The sequence below is a fragment of the Balearica regulorum genome, chromosome 4, assembly GCF_011004875.1.
Source record: "Balearica regulorum gibbericeps isolate bBalReg1 chromosome 4, bBalReg1.pri, whole genome shotgun sequence".
Taxonomy (NCBI): Eukaryota; Metazoa; Chordata; class Aves; order Gruiformes; family Gruidae; genus Balearica; species Balearica regulorum.
In genome coordinates, this window is record NC_046187.1 from 59997401 (window position 1) to 60018142 (window position 20742).

Genomic DNA, 20742 nt, shown 5'->3' on the forward strand with positions numbered 1-20742 from the left:
TAACGTGGGGCTGGCCATCTTGTGCGGCAGCAAGCAGGATCCCACCCAACATGGGGAGTTGGAGAGAGGGAAAAAAACCCAACCCAAACAAAAAAAAAAGTACTTAACAGAATATACAAAACTGGTGATACACAATACAGTTTCTCACCCAAGGACTGCACAACTCAGACCCATCCCGAAGCCTGGCTGTCCCCAAGCTACAGGCCCTGGAGAAGGAGCAGCAACTGCTACTGCCCCTCCACAACTACCACACCTTCACACCCCTCACCACCACCCGCCCCCCACCTTTTATATTGAGCATGATGTCACATGGTATAGCATACCCCCTTTGGCTAGTTTGGGTCACCTGTCCTGGCTGTGTCTCCTCCCAACTCCTTGGCAGGGTGGTGCGAGAAGCAGGAAAGGCCTTGAGTCTGTGTAAGCACTGCTCAACAGCAACAGGTCCATGTAACAAAAACATCCCTGTGTTATCAAGGCTGTTTCCAGCACAAATCCAAACCATAGCCCCATGCTAGCTACTGTGTGAAGAAAATTAACCTTCTCAGCTGAAACCAGGATAAGAAGTCATGATAAAATCCCCCTAAGTTCAGCTGTAACCTCAGTGGTAATAATTTTCCAAATAATTCTTAAAGCTTAAAGTGTTTAAACAGACTTTTTCCTTTAGCATGCATTGCTTTCTTCTCTCATAACAGTATCAACGCACACACACAAAATGATAAAGATTTCTAAGAAACTGATTCTTGTACAAGGGTCAATTTTTATCTTAGTTATCCACTTCAAAACTCTCTCTAGCCTCAAAGTGGGGAAAAAATAAAAATCTCAGAATGAAAAATCTGGACATGTTTTTTTAATTCAGTTCATCATCCTCAAGATACAGTTCAATCAGTTGTGTCAAATCCAAGTCTGTCTCATCTGAGCTGCTACACCCTAAATTATTTCAGGAGAAACTGCTGACAATGGTGTAATTATTGTCAGGTGTTTCTGCTATTAAAACAGGAGCAAAGCTGCAATCACCTCTCTCTACAATGGATAATGACTTGCAAACTGACAAAGAGTTGCTTTGGACCTTTAATGTTCATAGGCTATAGCATATTGATTTTTTATTCTTCTCCCTTAAATGCATGGCTGAATGCTATAGTCTTAGTTAATGCTAATTGAATAAAAGGTGTTCTTTCAGTATTTCTGCATTTTTTCTTGAAGAGAAACAAGATAGATTATCTGTAAAACTTTGAATCAAATAAACCAAACCAGAATCCTTAGATTAACCACTGTGTCTCCTGAATTCATTGAGTAATTTCCTTACAGTTTATGAAATCAAATAATCATGTTCCATTTCCAGAGCAGGCAGAACTCACACTAGTTTAAAATCAGACATAAAAAGTATATTGCTGGATCATTCAAAAAAATCTTTTTATTGTAAATGTGTGCTTCAGAGTCAGACAACTTGCTTCATATAAAAGCTGATAATACATAAACTGTTACTGACTGTTTGTAAATATCAGGGAAAATAGGAAATGAGAAAAGATTTTTTTAAAAAATCTATTTGTCTGAAAGATCCAAATGGTTGCAATGTAACCATGAAGAAAACTTAGAAAACAAAGGTTTATAAATCTTCAAATAAATTAGGCTATTTCCACTAGGAACAGTGAGGGAAAACAATAGTTTTAAGATGGTATTTGATGACTCTGGTAAATAGGATTGTATGTTGGGCTTCAAAAAAGGGAACTGGATTTGATGACACAATACATTTTTTTCTAGTCCTATTTCTTATGTATGTGAACTGAATTGCCTTTTACAACTAGGAATTGTCATAACAAATCCCCCTACTCTTAAGTAAGCAGAAAAACTCTGTTTGAAAGCTCTGGTTTCCTTTTATACTTTGCACCCTCTACAGACATCCTCAAGGACGTTCTTCAGTGTCAGGAAGGAAGCTAAAAGATACCATCACTCCAGAGATTCTTGTCATTCCAGATCAGGGACTGGAATGAAACAGTACCAACATTTTTTCTGCTATCATCAGATTCTGCACAGTTTATTATTAATTTTTAATTAGGTTTTGAGAACTGAGATATTTCTTATGCTGAATTTCTTATGACTTTTTTATGTAGACAGACTGAAACTATTACTATAGAAATGATGAGAATTGTACTTCTGCTTTTATGTTGGGTGAATCCTAATGCTTGACAATTTAATGATCAGCTTTTCATACTGTAAGACTTGAATTTCATGAGCACTTCTGCATGCTCAGTAGCAAACCATATATTTGTAAAACTGTCTGAGCTAATTAGTACAATGTATCCACTTATGTGCACAAATGTCTGATAACAGTGTGGTAATGGCCTGCACAAAAATAGCCTCCCAAAATGTGCATGGATCTCTGGTACCGCATAGTAAAAACCTGTATGAGTGAATTAAAATAATTTAACTGTTGATAGTTTTGGTGCTTAAATTATTTCCGGAGTTTGTGATAAATTCTGAGCTTTAACACAGAATAATAACATTTTAACTGTTTAGGTATTCCTTTGCTCAGATACCATAGTGTGCACACGTATCTCATTACATGTCATTGACAACTGCAAAAAAACCCCACAATCCACTGCAGAAACATTTTTTCCCTTATAGTTCTTGCTTCCTAAATTGACAGATTCCCCCTAACAGAGGAACAGAGGATTCCTCTGTTAAACAACATGAAAGTCAGAATGTGATTCACCATTAATCCAAGCGTGGTACTACAGTAAGGGCAATAAACAAAAGTTTTTACTGACACCAAGGGGGAAAAAAAAAAGGCAAGGGGATAATTAATTTAATCATCTGATGCTGAGAAACTCAGGGCCCAACTCTTTTCCAATTAAATCAATAGGTTATAAGTCAGGAGAGGATTTGGCCCAGAAATGTCAAAACAGAATATCAATGAGATCTGAGTACCTAGTTCTTTTAAGAATTCCAGATTTCTTTGAGACAGAGCCTAAGAAGTTAGCACACCTGTTCATGGGTAAATCCCACCTTCTATAGTTGAAAGGCAGATGTGGAACAGCATGATAACATTACAGCATGATGAGAACAGAGTATTTCCGAAGCCCTTAGATTAAACACTTGGAAGCAAAAAAGAGATCTAACTAAATATGACCCACAAATTAAATTTTAAAGGATACAAGAGCAGAGCCTCACCTACACTAAATTAGTTAAGCTTCAATGACTTCAAATAAGCTATGCCAATTTATATCAGATGAAAAACTTACCCATAAACTTCATCTTTCCAGAGAGCTTGCGTCTGTGCTAACAGTGAACACTAACTTCCAATCACTGCCTTGGGTGGAATATGAGATGTATTGCACGGTAAATCGCAGCATGATTTAGATAGGAGGCACCTCTGGTTCATCCTCCTGCCCCAAACTGGGACAGCTTAAAAGCAGGAGGTTCAAGGCCTTGCCCAGTCAAGCTTCCAAGAATGGAGGTTCCACAACATCTCTAGTCAACATGTTATACTATTAGACCACCTTCGTGGTTGTCTAATAGTATAACCTTCCCAATAGCTAATTAGAATTCCTCTTGCTGCGGCTTGTGAGCCTTGTCCCTTTTCTTGCTACTGTCCACCTTCGAGAAAAGCCCAGCGCAAGCACCCATTGTACAGTTCAAAATAGCATCCAAGAACCCCATCTAGCCAGAAAACTCAGTTCTTTCAACCTCTCCTGGGTGTCATATGTTGGTGGCCCTCTTCTGGATTCACTCCAGTATGTTAAATAGGATGCCTGACCAGAGCCCAGACTGTGCTGCAAGGTATCAGATAGGCTGGTCCATAGCTTCTCCAGCAGCAGGACGATTTGAATGACGCTTCTTTGATTTTGCCTCCAACTAGAAGAATCTTAAATTGATCGTACTGGTATAGACAGAGCAGTAAAGAGTTCCATGATTCAAAATACAGTTCCATCTTTCTTCAATACATACATACATACATTTTGCATTTTAACATTAAATGAGAAACTATTGGTAATTATTGTTTCTCAACAATGGCACTGTAATGGACTGCAAATTAATTATTTTTTTTGTGCAAGACAGAAAATGCTGTTTTGCACTATACATGACCAACATTTTAAAGAATGCAGCAGCAAAATTATGGGCATTTTATCCCTTTGAACTCAAATTTCTATTTCTTATTTCAGTATGTGGGAGGCAAAAATACAACAGATAGATACAACTTTAAAATGAGTTAAAGTCAAACCTTTGGAAGGTATTAAAATTAGCTCAGCCTCATATGCATGGACCAAGGAGATAAATTTTTGTGATGAAACTTTCAGTTCTTTTAATATTATTATTCTGTACTGTTTTGTAAGTTGTTTTGATGACTATGGAAAACATAAGCAAAAAATCATATATAAAATGCATACAGACCTATACAATATACATATATTGGTCTTTGATGTCTTCCACTGAGCTTTACTATCAGAATGATAACTCTTAACATGCATGAGGCTAACATCAAATCCTACAAAGACTTGTGAACATGAAAAAAATTCCCTGCTTAAGCACTACATTCACTTCTAAGGGATTACTAGCAAAGCTTATATATAGCTGTGAAGGATCATAGCCTCATTCTATCATATAATTTTGGATTTAATTACAAATTAATACATTTTAGTAAATTGCAGAGTATGATTTAGAATTTTATAACAAATAGAAATTGTATTATGATGGGGAAAAACAATAGGAAACTAATCAATGGACACAATTGCAATCCAGAGATAAATACAAATGACTAGAATAGTTTATTATTTTAATCAATTAATTATTAATTTGTGCTTAACATTATCACACATGGAAATAATATTAAATAATACTAGACAAAACTGAATGATCCATTAAATGTAATCAAAAGCAGCTAGTAGTAATCAAAGCATAGGTACAGGAAGGTCATTATAAAAAATGAGACCATTTTTCTCAATATATAACAAACCAATGATATAGTAGACAGATTTTTTTTTTTTTTGCAAAAACGCTGATCTGAGTTGTGGTCAGCACTTGTCTGTACAATTTACATTGCCATTGTTGACACCTGCAGATGCCCTCAAACTCTATTCCCCTCTTTATAAAAGACTGCCGAGCTGCTGGCAAAGCATTCTTTTGCAAGGGACTTTTCCTCTGGAATGCTTTTCCTTGCCAAGGTCTAAAATAGCCTTAAACTGCTGACATTCTGGGTATGCTGCAAAGTCCATCTGTGTGAGCTGACTGAGGCAGTAACGGGTGGGATATCTCGTGGGAAGGTGTGATGGAGGTGCACGGGTCTTATGACTAGAAATTAAATGGGGTGTTAGAGAGTGGGAGGACAGAAGAGTGCTGCTTTTTTTGGAAGTTTTATTTATTGCAGTCTCTACATTATGTTTTAAAATACATGCCAAGGTTGCTCAAAGTCTTAGGTGTCCTCTGGAGTGCTTATTTTGGATGAAAATCTAAATGAATGATAATTCTATTCCTAGTGTTAATGATTCATTTTGTTTTGCAAATTTCTCAGAGATTTTTCATAAATTAAAATCTGAGCAGCAGACTGTTATTTTTGAGAATCCTTCCACAATGAAATTAGTATGACTTTTTAAAGAATAAGATACTATGCAGAGTGAGTAAGAATGCAAGAATCAACCCAAATGATTTTGACAGTTAGAGCATGATGTTTTACAACAACTTTGTTAAAACACCCATGTTAAGTAAAATGTATTACAGTGGTAGCACTAGTTGGTTGTCAAAGGGGGGAGGAGGGGGAAGACAAATAATGACTCTGGTTAAAAGTACAAATAACTAAATAGAGAAACAAACAAAACACCACTGATTAATTAGATTAAAACATCTGTAAGGATATTTTGATAACAATATCCCTTCTGTGGTAAAGAAAATACAAAAAAAAAATCTGAGTAATTGTTGATTTCAATTTCAACAATATTAAAATTTTCCTGTATTGAATAGTAAGAAGAAAATCTGAAACATATGTCATTTTAATCACTGATCTTCATTTTAAGAAGACTATATGTATATATTCTAATATTTGTTTATAACAATAGCCAAAGTCCTACAGCTCAGCTCAATTCAGCACAGCTCAGATAGTGAAAAAGAGTTGCAGATAGCCAATACTTGAAAAATATTGCTTGCTTACTGCATCTTTATAAGAATAACCTTGTATTTATAAGAATAAATACTCTATTCATAATTATTTGAGAGATTCCATGCAAATAATTTCTCTTTCAACTGAAATGATCCCCTGAAATTCAAATTTTAGCACTGATCCATACTAGGAATAAAAGATTGCTCACAATTTATGTGCTCTTTTCTACACTTAATACATGATTAGGCATTGTTTTCACCGATGGCACTAGGGACAATAAGCTGGAGAAGGTGACATTCCCAAAGTCTTTCAATTTTTCTCAGTACTTAGTCACCCAAAAAATCCAACAGCTGAGCTAATCATGAAAGATCATCTGCAGTAATTCTTTTAGATGTTCTGGGCCCTCTTTGGTTCCATTAGAGTGTAGTACTTCCAGATTAAAATTCAGTACCATAAAATACTAAGTTTGATCACGCACCTGGGTTTTTTCAGAGGAATGGGAAAACATTAAAGGAACAGCTCACTATAGACAAAGCCACGTCTTTCTGTGGTAGATCTGTTTTGAGGACTACGTCAATTTTTGAATATACAAATTTCATGAAGAGACAAAAGAGCTGCCTGTCACGAATACTGTGATTTGTTGTAAATATATGTAAATGTTCCACATTGATATCATCAGCTGATGTATGTCAATGCAGCTACTTAGATGTATAGATATCAAGGTCAAGATTTATATTTTTTCCTTCAGAAGTCAGAAGATTTTGTCAAGACATGACATGAAAGTATGTTGAGTTTTTTCCTTTTTCTTTCTTTTCCATCATTTGATTAATTTCTCTGTTCTACAATTTGTTTTTTTTAAGAGGAATTAAATAAAATTTCATTCTGTCAACTTTTAAATATCTGTAATTTCTGCTAATTATTGCGTATAATTCATTGAAGGTTTGTTTAAAATAATCATATTTTTTAATGAATTAAACTAGAAATACCTAGAAAATGGTTCAAGTTTAAGCAAATATTAGCTGGTGCATCAAGCAAAGGGAAATTTTTAGATGGATATTAAATTTCTGCTTTATTTTCACTTGTCTTATTCAGCTATTCACTGGGAAGATCAATTGCTAATTTGAGATAATACTGATACACCAATAATATCTTGGTGTATCAGGTCACCTGTAACAGTTACATAAACAAAAACAGGTATCTGGAAATAGATTCTAAATAAAATAGAAACAGGAGAAGGTTTCTAAGTTAAAAACTGTCTCAAAGAAAACTAAGATTTCTTAATGAAAGAAACATTTTCAAACAAAAAAAATATTTCTTTTTTTTTAATTCCATAAAATTTATCTGTATCCATAATTGCTGCTGGCTTTTCTCAGCATATTTTAGCGTTCTCACTGTTTAAATATTAAATGCATATTCTTTCAAAATTATAAAAAAACCTAAAGCACACAGAGGTGAAACAAGCAAAACCACAAGTTAGCATATATTTTAAAAGTTATCCGGTTATTCATCCTGTTAAATACATTGATCATCAGTCTTCAAAAAATTTGCATGGTAATGAACAAGCTCACTTTAATTACCCTCCCCTTCTCCACATGCCTGCCTCTTCTTGCTACTGTCTAATGTCAACCCAGACAGCCCCACAATGACTCTCGTGCCCTTGTAGGAAGCTATAAGAGCATAGCTTTTCATTGCTGGCAGCCACCAGTAACAACAGCACTTCAATTATGTCTAAATCCACCTAATCAAGATGAATGTAAAGTCTCCTCTGAGATTTTTTTTCACTTTTTATATCCTTTCTTTCTGCTCATCTTTCTTTACCACAAAATTGACCATTCTACTTGAAGAATCTATAGACTCCCACTGAAAACTTCCAAAACATTTAAAAGCAGCAGAAGGCTTTGCTCTCTGATTGCCTGTCCCTGCAATATAGATTGCGCTGGATTCTAGTTTCTACACCTTAAAGATTTTACATTTATGTCAAGCAGCCAAGAACATTCCAGTGTGCTGAGGCAGATGAACCCAGTGTGCCTGAAGTATGTCAGATACAATCAGCTCCAAGAAGCACTGAAGTAAAACACTGAGACCTTTTGAAGCTTATTCAAAAACAGAGCCATAAAAACGGACACATTAATCAGGCTGGCATTCCTATCAGTGGTGTAAGTAGACAGATAATATAATCCCATGACAACACATGAATGCCACAACAAAACAATTTACCCGCGACTCTTGCCACCTGCAGAAGCACGGTACGATTTTCACAGGACACTGAGAATTTGAACCTTTCCAATCACAACTACTGAATTTATGATTAAGCTCTAATTCATGTAGTAGAAAGACAACTGTCTCCGTTGTCTATGAATTAAGCAAGGCTTCACTACAAAAAAAGTCCACACTTTCACTGTGGTATGTTCAGTTCCATATATCCATCATTCACACTATCGGTACACAAGCAAGAGCTGCACGTACACAATAATAGTATATTCCAACTGAGCTAACGCCAAGATAACAAAATGCTGCCTGGCATTGAGTTCAAGGTCAGTCTTTTAAAATCACTATTTTGGAATGATAGTTTTTTCATGAGGCTCATGGATCAGCTGAACAACTATATACGTCGATACAAATGTACTAAAACAACTCTGTCCCTCCCAGCGAATTAAACAAATCCAAGGATAATAGTACAGATGAATAACTGAAATAATAGTCACTTTTATAAATCAACAGAATTCACAGAGCAGGTTTTACTGAGGAGAGAGGCATATTAGCAAAATGGAAAATGCAAAGCTGATTGCAGAAATGACAGATCATATTTGCATGACAGTCTGTATTTTATATTGCTTGATATTAATGTTTTGCCTTTGATATGCTTTAAGAAAAAGAAATAAGAGCTATTAAAATGACTCCTTCACATGTTAAGAGTGACTTCAAAACACAGTGAAAAACATATTAATAAACTGTCTTTCTTGCTTTGCTTACTCCTATGTTAGAGCTCTTTGAACTAGGGCCAATGCTGGCAGTCACAGACACACGGTAGCCACCAAGCAGCTACCTTGCTGCTGAATACTCTGCAAAAGACAAGCTAATTATGCTCTGCTCTCTCTTCTGTGAATAACTCAGCATTACAAGCGCTGCCTTTCCTCTGCATTTTCTTTCAGACAACATGATGCTGAAAAGTGCTAAAAGATGCGGAATGTGTTTTGTATACAAAAAATTATTACAAAAATCTGGATTTCTAAATACACCATGCTTGTTCCTTGGTACTTACAAAGTAATTAAAACTGCAAATGGAAATGCATAAAGTTTTGTTTGTTTGTTTAAATAACGTAAAGCAAATGGTATGCTTTAAATTCTAATGCATGTAAGTGTGCAGATTATGCACACATACATATTGTTCCTTTTTTTTTCATTTTACAACTGCAGTCTCTAAAGAGAGAAATTCCATTTTTTAGGGCTAGAAATATTCATCATTTCAGAACAATAACATTTTCAACATTGTAACAATAAAGCTGCTTCTTGTTATAACATTTGGACCTTATAACATGTACAATAATAACCCAAATATTTAGGATTAAAATTACTTACAAACAATACTTCTTTTCCAAAATTCATTATTTTCTGGATTAGATTTCAGTCATTAGAACATACCTCATTTCTCTTCCTGTTTAAGTGCAGTTCAATTTATTTACTCTAAATGAAAGATATAGCTCAGCAGAAAACAACCTGTAAAAGGTGAAAACGTCTGAATAGAAGGAAACTATCCACACACACAAAGTAGGAAACTAAAGGAAATACTTTCAAAAGCAGGACTTGTTTTTTTTAACCTATAGACAATGTGCACACTGTATACACATCTGGATTGCAGTAATATCTGATCTGCAGTCGTGAGCTACTTAAAATTCTAAAGCTTCAAATGGAAATTATGCAGAGAAATGCTAGGTGTGAAACAGACTGTTCATCTATTATGTAAATGATGCAATATTTAGGATAATGTACAGAAGTACCTTCTGATTAGACTTTATTGTTGTAAGTTTTCTAAAAATATGAAGACAATCACAATTCCTGCTCCCCATTTCTGAGGCAGAAAGATATATTTTATGTGCTGTAAGGTCAATATAGCTAAATACAAAAAGAAACTGATGGATTGGTAAGTTGAAATTCAATAGCACTCAGTAAATTTAAATGGAAAATGGAAAATGTCTTTTAGCATTGCTAATTCTAAACATGGCAAAGCCCATCACCTGAAAATTTTGCCTGTAACTGCTGGTTTCTGTGTGCACCTCTGGTTAGGGATGCATTTGTACATTAACATTTTGTGTAGTTGAATGTGGCGACTACTGGGAACAGTACAAGAAAATTAAAACAACTGAGTAGACTAGAATGAAAAGTAGTTTCTCTTGAGTAGGAATAGTTTGATACAATTCTCACTACATTTATTCATATGTAACAGATACTTGAGATAAAATTCTTATTTAAATCAACAGCAGTTTCTTTACATTTTTAGTTTTAAGAAAATTATTTAAGTATCTAAATTTTATTGAATTTGTCCCTCCTGATTCCTAAATTTTACCTTCCTGATCCTGGACTTTTCCCCCCCCCCCCCCTATGAAGTACTAAATGTACAATTTAAAACAAAAAAGGCAGAACCATCCACCCATCATCACAACCCTTTCTGATTGGGCGGACATACAAAACCTATCTATTAGCCTGCGTGTATGCATATGTATGTAAGATAAATAACATCATCAATGGAGCAACCGTCACATCACAAAGTAAGTGACATATAGCCCATAATGAAGTACAAGCAATCAATCATTTTTGCAGGTTTTGTTTTGTTTTGAAGAAAAACCCAGGAGAAATCATAAAAAATAAACAACAGTGTATCTTTAAATATGCATGTTTAAGTGGCAATGATAACACCTTCTAGGAAGTGTTTTACCCTGGATAAACTTTTGCTTTTGTTATCAGGGCTAGAGAGGTTTAGCAAATGACTGAATGAAGCAGAAAAGCTATTGTCACTTACTAATTCCGTTTGAGAATATCCTATGTATCCTTCCTTCTCCAGGAAGCCCGTGCTTTAGGAATCTGAAAAGACTATATGCAAGACTAATATACCTGTGACTGGTAACATAAACTTGGAGCTAAAAAATTAATTTCTACTAAAGACAAGACCATTTCTGACTCAGGTGAATGTATTGTGTCACAGGCACCAGGCAACACACAGTGTTCTGGCAGCTTGGCACTTCCATACTCTCTTGGGTGGAGTTCCCTGACTCAGCCAGCCATCTGGGTTTGAGGCACAAAGTGCCGGACCCATAAGCTTACATATTCCCTACGTGTAAGTCGGCTGCAAACACTATTCCTAGTTCCAGCCTCACCGGCCTTTTTTGTTGGTATAGATTTTGTCCTTGCTTTCCCTTCAGCGAAGGGGGAACATAACGCTCAGCCGATTTGGGCCCTTAGGAGCAGTGTTCGTTCCCAGGATATCTCAATAATGTATTTCTCTCTAGTGGTTCAATATGGTAGGCATACTTCACTGCTTTACTCGGCAGAAGAAATTATTTGAGACATAATAAATAATACATGCCCACTTTTTGTACTCACACCATACTCCACTAAGGCATTCTTACTCCAGCTCCGCTCTATAGATAACTGGTAGTTCAGATATCAGCAAATGGGCTGCAAAGCAAGCGCAGCTAAAAATAAATAAATAAACACACACTTACACATATATTCCCACACATTTGGAAGACGTGTTGGTAGCTGCCAGAAAGCATAATGGGAAAGCAGCTCCCAACTTCTGTCGGTGCCTGCCTGCAGGCAGAGTTAGCTCCATTGCTGTGCATGTTCACATCAGTTCACACAGAGAGACTGGCTCATGCAGACCCTGGATCTGCAGGAGTATTTGGTGAAAAGGGTAGGAAATCCTAGCTCATACACAAAGCCTTTCCGTGTATATTACACACAGTGTTTGCATACATAATCCGTGAGTTTAATGGCATTTTTGCATGGACTTAGTGGTGATAGGTTCTAGTTCTCATGGTGTGCCATAGGCGCAGGACCTTACGGACTGCATACCGATACGCCCGTACGGCCAAGAGCCACATCATACACGTTCAGTCAAGGAGGAGCTCTGGATATATTTCACAGGTAGGAGGTAACAGCGGTTCCTTGGAGGCTTTCTCAAAGGGGCTCCCGTGCAGAATGGAGCTTTCTGAACATCGAGGTCGTCCCAAAGCCATTATTAATGTTGATTTAATGAGCAGTTGCTGATCAGCTTTCTGTAACTGATTCAGATTGCCCTGCTACAGTACAGGTCTCCCACCATTGACATGAGTCCTATGAGGAAGCCACGTTTGAGCTAGTTTAATCTGTATATGGCACAGCTGCAGTTCAAGTAGTCTAGCTGTCAACCTTAATTTCACAACCCAATCATGTTAGGCATGACTAACTTGATTTCCGCCTAATTTCAGCATGATTTAAATGTGAATATAGGATGCAGGGTATGACTTTGAAAAATACTCTGTATCCAGAATAGATATGACAATATGAAGTATAAAATATTTTTTTTATAATTGTAAGTGTAATATAAAGAGATTAATAGCTCTATGGTTTCAACAAGAAAAAAATTAACTTACAGGAAAAATTAGGCAAATAAGTCTTGTTAACCCCCTGAAATCAGAAGCACAGCCTAAAGAAAAGTACAGTGATTCATGAGACAATCTTCATATGCTAAGGGGGTTGGCAGAAAACACATGCATTTAATTATCTTGTATAATTCAGCAAGTGTCTGAAATAGCACTTCTTTTATTTTTAGATATAAAAATGCTGTGGTGAAAATGTCTTTAAACATTTTCATATCCTATGAAGACCTACTCAAACCAGTCCCCTTCTCTGCTTCAGACACTTCATACATAAGCTGCTGTGTGATAGTAAGACAGGTGTTCTCCAAAATGGATATTAATTTTGAAATGATATATTACACAATATATTTCTTTGTGGCTGATCATCCCATGTAAATGAAGCATATGACTTTTATGAAGCAGGCACGCAAATTTTAATGTGACAGTGATCTATCTTTCCTCGTGGTGCATGCAGGTTCATGTGTAAAACATGAAAAAAACAGCTGGATGCTAAAGAAAGGCAGCCCTCATGGCTAAAAATGTAAAGCATTTTACAAAATATAGTTTAGGAATGTACTGATATGTTTATACGGTAAATTCTTCATGGCAGGGAGTTTTCCTTATTATATCTATGAAGTGCCATTCTTCAGAAATAGTAGGACTGAGTCTGATTACAGCTACAATGGTTTAGGCTGGTGTGAGATGGAGATAAAGCAAAGCAACAAGCTCATAAAAGCAGAAAGCGTCAGAATTACAAAATGGGTCCTTAGGCTTTCACAGACAAAGAGGACTTTACTGTGTCATGTAAAGCATAGTCCTGCCTATAAGGCAGTGTAGTGATGCAGGAGGGTTTAAGTATTTTACTTATGGAACAAAAATTTTAGAAGCACAGTACTCAAATAGAAACCACTCACTTGAGGGGACCTTAGCCACCTTCTCTTACGTACACAGCAACAATTCCCACCAGCTCCAAAGAAGCTGCAAGCAAAAGTATTACCCCCACTGGGAGTAGCTCACACCAAAATCTTCTACCATGCTGGAGGTGGTGGTAACTGTACAATGAGACTTTTTAGGTTCCATTGGAATAGGGTTTGAAAAGAAGACAAATACATCCCAAAAAGAAATAACATGTTTACATTCAAATCAACAACGACAACTATGGTGTTTCCTTTTTCTCCAATGAAAAAAACCTTAATACTCTGCTCATAGGGGTTTTTTGACAACATGTAAAGATCTTGCACTAGGAAATGCTGAAAAATACTTCATTTGTCTTTTCTGTTAAAAGCAAAATTAAATATGAATAATTTCAAAGCTTTTGTTTTTCATTACAACTATTGTATCTTCTAAAGGTCTATGCTACTCTACACTTTATTAGCAATCTTGATGAAGCAAAAAGGTATTGGAATGCTTTACATTTTCCATTATTGTGGTTATCACAACTATTACAGCATAGGTGATACGATCATTTTAATAAGTATCCACATTTTTCTTCTCAAAAGTTCATCACCAGTTACTGAACTGACAGGATTTTTTCCAACATTTCCTTTTATCAATACTCTGTGCAGCAAGCTAGTATCATATTTAAATGTGGAGCAATTTTATTGTAATCTCAGTGGTATCTGGCTGTCAGCAAAAGGGTGGTGTAATGGATTGTAATCATTTTGCACAGAGTAAGGACAGGTCTAGCAGAAAATATTTAATTCTAGGTGATAGCTCCTGCAGAGTCAGTAAAGGGCACATGCTAATAAGGAAACTGCAGAAAGGCACTGGTGATGACACGCTCCCTGAAAACAGCAAGCTCAGCAGATACAGTGCAGCTAATAGAACCATTACTGCCTCATGTCAAGCTATGAAAAATTCCAAAGGACAGAGTCATCACAGTGAAGGGAAAAACAAAGCTCTTGTATATTATGGTTGGAAAAGCTTTACAGGCAGAACAATGTTAGGATAACACTGTTATCAAATGCATGAATAAAAATATGCCAAAAAGCTTGCTCAGTAGAAAGAGCAATTTCCCCTTTTTAATTCACTCTACATTCTACATGTTGTAGCCCTACCATTCATTGTATTAATTTTCAGTTTGAAACTCATTTCCCACCAAGGCATCTGTTGTCTTCTGCTGATGGCAGCAGGTTTCTTTTGCTTTTCTTTTTTTAACTTCAGTTTATGATAGAGTCCACAAGTAAAGCATAAAGCACTGCAAATGAAGATGACTACAAGGCAGGAAAAGCATCCAGATGCTTTTACAGAGAATTAATTTTCCAGACTCTGATTAAAGGCTTCTGTTACCACTGGCAAAGTGTTGGTCAGCTTCTCTCCTTCTAAAACTGGGAGTCTGTCCAGAAACACTGAGACTATGAAATCTCCAGAAACACTGAGACTATGAAATCTTCATAGCATGCTTGAGTTACGGCAAGAACCTCCGTAGCTGGGCATATTATACACAGATAAAAATGTGTCTCCATCTCACATATAGCATTTCCATTTTAAGATCCTGCTCACCAAAATTTTACCACTAATTTCCAGAGAGGAGGAAAAGACTGATTCTATCCAATGAGGTATGCATAAGTATTTAGACATACAACATTATCTAAAGAACCTATTGGAAAAGAAAATCTTAATGGACAATTTTCCTAACATTGTTTTTCAAAGCAAAGTGCTACTCTTCATTTTCCACAAAAACATAATGTCCTAATGTATCAGAGAGAATATTACACTTGCAGATTTGTTAGTTTCAAGGGAAAAGAAAAATACTTATTGCTTGTGGTCCGTCTCCCTCACTTGTGTTCTTAAATATAATGAGCTGGACTCTGAGCTCAGTCACTACTTAAGAAAAAAAGCAAGCTAACAAATGCCAGACACAAGAGTAAATATCTAACTTTACACTCTTTGGAACTGCAGTGCTGCTAATGGGATCTTTGTTTTACTACCAAAGGGTTTAATTAGCCAGGATTGTTAGTGAAACAAGTGTCTAACGAAAAGCCTACTAAATCTATGGAGTCTTTCTGTTGGCTTCCATTGATGCTGAATTTCAGATCAACAGTGTTAATTTGATGAGTTAGATCCATAATACCAAGTCTTGGAAATAAAGACTTACAGTGTATTTCTGAAGTTTTAATTTTATATTCTTAGAACTTACTTAAAAGTTGATAGCTTTATCATTAGCTGATATATTTCAAAGTAAATTTTTGTGTAATTTGCCATTATACTGTTCTCATAATTTACTACTTAAGCTGAACATCAGAGAACAGCTCAGAAACCTCAGAAAGCTCATAAATAGTCCTCTGGAATATGCAGTTTATTATCCCCATTATTCCTTCTCTTTTTACACTATTCAGCAAGTATTTCCATGGGTTAGCCCTGGATACTGTAACTTTGTACACTTCCTGCCCCTCTTCAACCTGTCAGAAACACAGAACCACTACAAGAAAGAAGTCAATTACAAATTAGTCTCTGTACATTAATGTGTGTCATTCATCATGAAGATGAATAGTATTAGGAAACAATAATTACACCTGAATCTCATTTATAAGGAAGAAGAGGGCAAGCACATTTTCAAAGAGCTCGGTCACTCGTGTCGATCGGCATTCTTTACCACTTACACATTTTCGTCCTAAGTAAGCCTCAAGTAATTAGTTTCAACCTGGCTCAGATTACCAAATTTTTTAAATCAAAGGCTTCTGTAGTAAGAAACAACACATAATTCCCTTACTTACTGATTTGCACTGCTATAAAGGTCTCTTTTAGAACCTGGGAGAAACCCTGCAAACTATGGTCACATGAGAAATCTTTTTTGACATGAATAGACCCATTAAGTCAATGGAGCTACTCATGTGAACAGAGACTGATGTCAAAAAACACTGATGCTGAGAATGCACTCTTTTGTATGTTCTTTCATTTGTATGGATAAGCAAGGGAGTGCACATGAGGAGTACTATGTGGAATACTATGCTCTTATTTCAGTACGTAAACCATATTTTGCATTATTTCCCATAAGAAAACCTCTATGGTACGCCATACTCTTACTCACTCTTTATCTTTAAATCTGTTAAGTAATACTGCAACAGCAGATGCTTTTCAGTCCAGACACGACTGTAATACCACGGTAATTAACAGACACTGTACATGTATCCCTTCTTCCTTTGAAGTTTCCTATTGAAGACTTTTCATTGCAAAAAAGCTTTATTAAACTCTTGCTAATCAATATTGTTGTTTCATTAATTCTCACATGTCTACAGGGACTGATCCACTCATGTTGTATTGAGTGAGGTTCTGACCCAGCAGTGCTCAGAGAAAAAGAAGGTGCATTAGATAGTTTGTTGGGTTTTTTTTTTCTAGTTTGTGTCAGCTAAATAATAGAAAATACAGATGCCAGAGAACATTAGAAAGATACTTTGCTCTCCATCATTACCACATCAAATACTCTCCTAACTGGATATATTTGCATTATAACTCTGTCATATATACAGGCTAAACATTGTTGCTGCCATCTGCCAAAATGTGTAGCATTAAGACAGCATGTCTGTGGTACTCCAGCGTGTGGCTGCAGAAAGTAAGTAGGAGAAGTTGCCATCTGCTTCTTTTTGTCCTTCTCTGCATGTAGATTACATAGCAAGACTATGGAGGAGATCTTGCCTCCTCTGGAAAATATTGTCAGACTATAAAAATGGCTCTGGCAATTTACTGCCACTTTGACAAGACTAGCAGTTGTGTATAGGGAACGAGCTTCATCACTCTGTAAAAAGTCAAAGTCCTTCAGTGAGATTTAACTGGCACTTGAGTATGATAGTGATTTGCTGTACACACGTATGCTTTATCTAAAGACAGGTAAATGTGGAAAGATCTCCATGCATTGCTCGACTAATACACTTGTGCTGCTATGTTGTCCAGGCCAAAAGATTTAGGAGATAGGCTGTAAAGCTATCTTGGTTGCTTAAGAGCAATGACAAAAATTTAAGAGATTTTATTAAATATATTAATGCATGCGTCTTCACAATAGAAATTCTGTCTTCCTTGTTTTCTTAATAGATATGGGGAAAAAAAAGAAAGAAATGAAGTGGTTTTTAATTAAAATAAGAGCTATCATATTATTAATCTCTAAATGAATTGAATCAGAGTGAAGTAATGTATTGTCATTTCAAGCTAGTCTCTGATAAACTATGTTCAGGGCTCCGTTCTTTAAACCTGGCTAGAGGGGAATGAAAAAGTATATAGCATTATCAGAACCCAGAAAGGTGTCTAGTGCACTGAAGGAAGCAGAACTGCTCTGTTTCTGAGGATGTAGAATTTGCTTGGCTGTTTCTGAGGCTCACCCTCATGGAGTGAGCTCTTCTGGCAGAGAGGTGCCGTGACACAGTTATGGATGAAGATTGCCTCTCCTGAAAAAAAGACTAGTTTTGTTTACACACAAAGCTTGATCCCTTTAATAATACCTGTGTACTTAAAGCCATGCTTAGCTAAAGTGTAGATGTAGATATACTAGTATTAGAAACCAGACCAATCCAGCTGTAAGGAAAGGGACAATATCTTTCAATGTGAGCCACCAAAGCTATTGCAAGCTGATAGAACTGCACCTATATTAATGCTATACAATTCCATTGGGAGAAATATCATGCTCCTATGTGAAATAACTAACTGATATAAAATCTGTATAAAAATCAGTCAATATCCAGCCTCCATGAAAATTTGAAGCATGGATAAGGCCTCCACAGCCTTATCTTCATTTTCCAACTTTGCAGCCATAGAGAATGCTGAGCACAATAAAGCCTGTTGTTAAGACTTTATGGTTGTCATAATGTATTGTGTTATTATAACATTAAATGGTTACTACAATAAGACAGATGAGAGGGAACTGGAAATAGTCCCTCAAGACAGTTAAAATGTACAAACTTCACTTTTCATTTCATGGGAAGAGAATCTCTCCTGCTTTCCTGTAAAACAATGTTTCAATCACAGTTGCTGAAGAGTCGCAAACAGCTGCTTACCTCAGTATGTACATGAAAGAACAAAAGCACTTCAGAGCAAGGACCACAAGAACACATGTCATGAGGGAAATATTCTCTCTCACCATTATGAAGTAGCTTTGAAAGCAGACAGGTCTTAACTGAATTAGTTGAAACTAGTTGCCAGCCCTGTCTCATTATATAATAAAAATAACAATAAACCCTCTATCAGAATATTTATCTTTCCAGTTCTTGGAACTGCTAGCAGAAAAAATACTGAGTAGTTTAGATTAACGCATTTTGATTATATTCCTGCTGTTCTGTCCTCACGCTTTTCATGATGGTTCATTTGAAGTTAGCTTATTCAAAATGGCTTAAAACCCCCAACTGCCTTTATTAATATAGATGTATATTCTTCAAAATCAAAATCATATGACTCTGCATTCATGCAAAACTTGTCATGTTATTATCATGCTTTGTAGAGAGCTATGGAAAAGAGGGAATGATAGAGATAACTCAATAACCGTCAAAGATGGAGTTGAGGTACGAAAAAACGTGTGGGTCTGCAATCTGTGAAAGCAAAATGAAGATGTGACATTTAAGGCATAAGAACTCAATCTTCAGCCAAGTGACCTTGGCAATTAATAAAAATACAAGGTGGATACAGGCACGCTTAGCTTTCCACTTCTGTGCAAATATGTCTTTATATGTCCTTGTCACTGTATTGCCTATGAATACTTCATTTTCACTTTAACGGTGATGAATGAAGGAGCAATCGTAGGATTGCTGACCAGCATGTAATCTTCTTTAAAACTGGATAGTGGAACACTACGCTAGTGTGGAGAACCCCCGCACATTGCTCCACAGCTCCAAGGAGGGTAAATCCAGCAGCCTTCTAGCTGCGCAACCCACAGTAGGTGCTGGTGTCTCACAGGGAATGTGCACATAGAGAATCATCCAGTGACCAAATCTAGCCAGGAAAACTCTCTGATGTGCTGACGGACAGTGATGAGTGAAGCTGAAATGAAAATTATCAGGGTTTGTGTAAAGAATTTTACAAAAAAATATAAGAATTATTTCACAAAATGCAATTCTGAATTTGGTCATCATGTAGCTTATCAGGGGAAACTTTCTCAAATTTTAACATTTTGCCTTTCAGAAAAAAGACTTTGTAACCCACATTGAACCTATTTATTTATAGAACATAACTTCTTCCTTCACTTACTTCGGGGACATGAAATTTGCAGATGAATCATTTAATTTGCCCTTGTTACAAAAGGCATGGAATTCTATTTTTACTTTGTCTATTTAAATTACATCTTAACAATGTGAAACTCTCATATAACCACCAAACATAAGCATTTAATTCTTCATACACTCCATCCCCACATCATCACCAGGCCAAGACAATTCCAAATATCTATCACTGAAACAATAAACTGACAAATGAACTTAACATATCACTCCATGGAAATCAGTAACAATTATGACAAAATGTTAATCTAATGGGTATATGTTGCTGATGGAAATTACACTTACCCATGAAGAGTTCTTTACAGACAAGATTTTAAGGCCAAAGGTTGCTCTGCCAAGCTGTATTGTAGGATTTGGCTATATAAAATTTGAAAACATCACCTTGTTTTGTTTATAGCTAAAACCAATGGGTTTTGAAGACCGGTGTATGAACAGGTATATGGTCAATGCATAGTTTACATTTACAAATTCCATTTTAGAATGCCAATTACAAAAATGTTTAATTCTACAATACAATGTAAGGTCCTCCCTGATCCCACACTTGATTTCCTTATGAAGAATTCTTAGGGATAAGGCATTCCAAAAGCACAGGAAATTCAAATATTTCTCTCTTAGGAAAGTTAATTGTGAGGATGAAATTTATCTGCATTATGAAAAAAAAACCCAAACCCAAACAAAAGAACCCAACACAAAAACCAACCCACAAAAAGCCCCCCACAAAACCCATAAATATAGATAAACAACTATTAAAATGTGAAAGACTAAAAATGAGTGAAAGTGCTATCATGAATTATCCCTTTGTATTCCTGATTATCTTTACAAGAAGGCATTTCAGTCAGAT

At 36.0% G+C, this 20742-nt stretch overlaps 1 protein-coding gene across 11 annotated transcripts in view; it reads right to left on the reverse strand.

Annotated features, from left to right (window-relative positions):
* Window positions 1–20742, reverse strand: part of PCDH7 (protocadherin 7) — a 286621-nt gene that overhangs the window by 184877 nt on the left and 81002 nt on the right. The window contains exon 2 of one of the 11 annotated variants that reach the window (XM_075752352.1): window positions 17466–18083. The exons of the other annotated variants lie outside the window; for them this stretch is intronic. Coding sequence (XP_075608467.1) covers window positions 17925–18083 — 159 coding nt within the window. The 3' untranslated portion in view covers window positions 17466–17924. Of the gene's footprint in view, window positions 1–17465; window positions 18084–20742 lie in introns of those variants that run through there. 11 annotated transcript variants of the gene reach the window in all.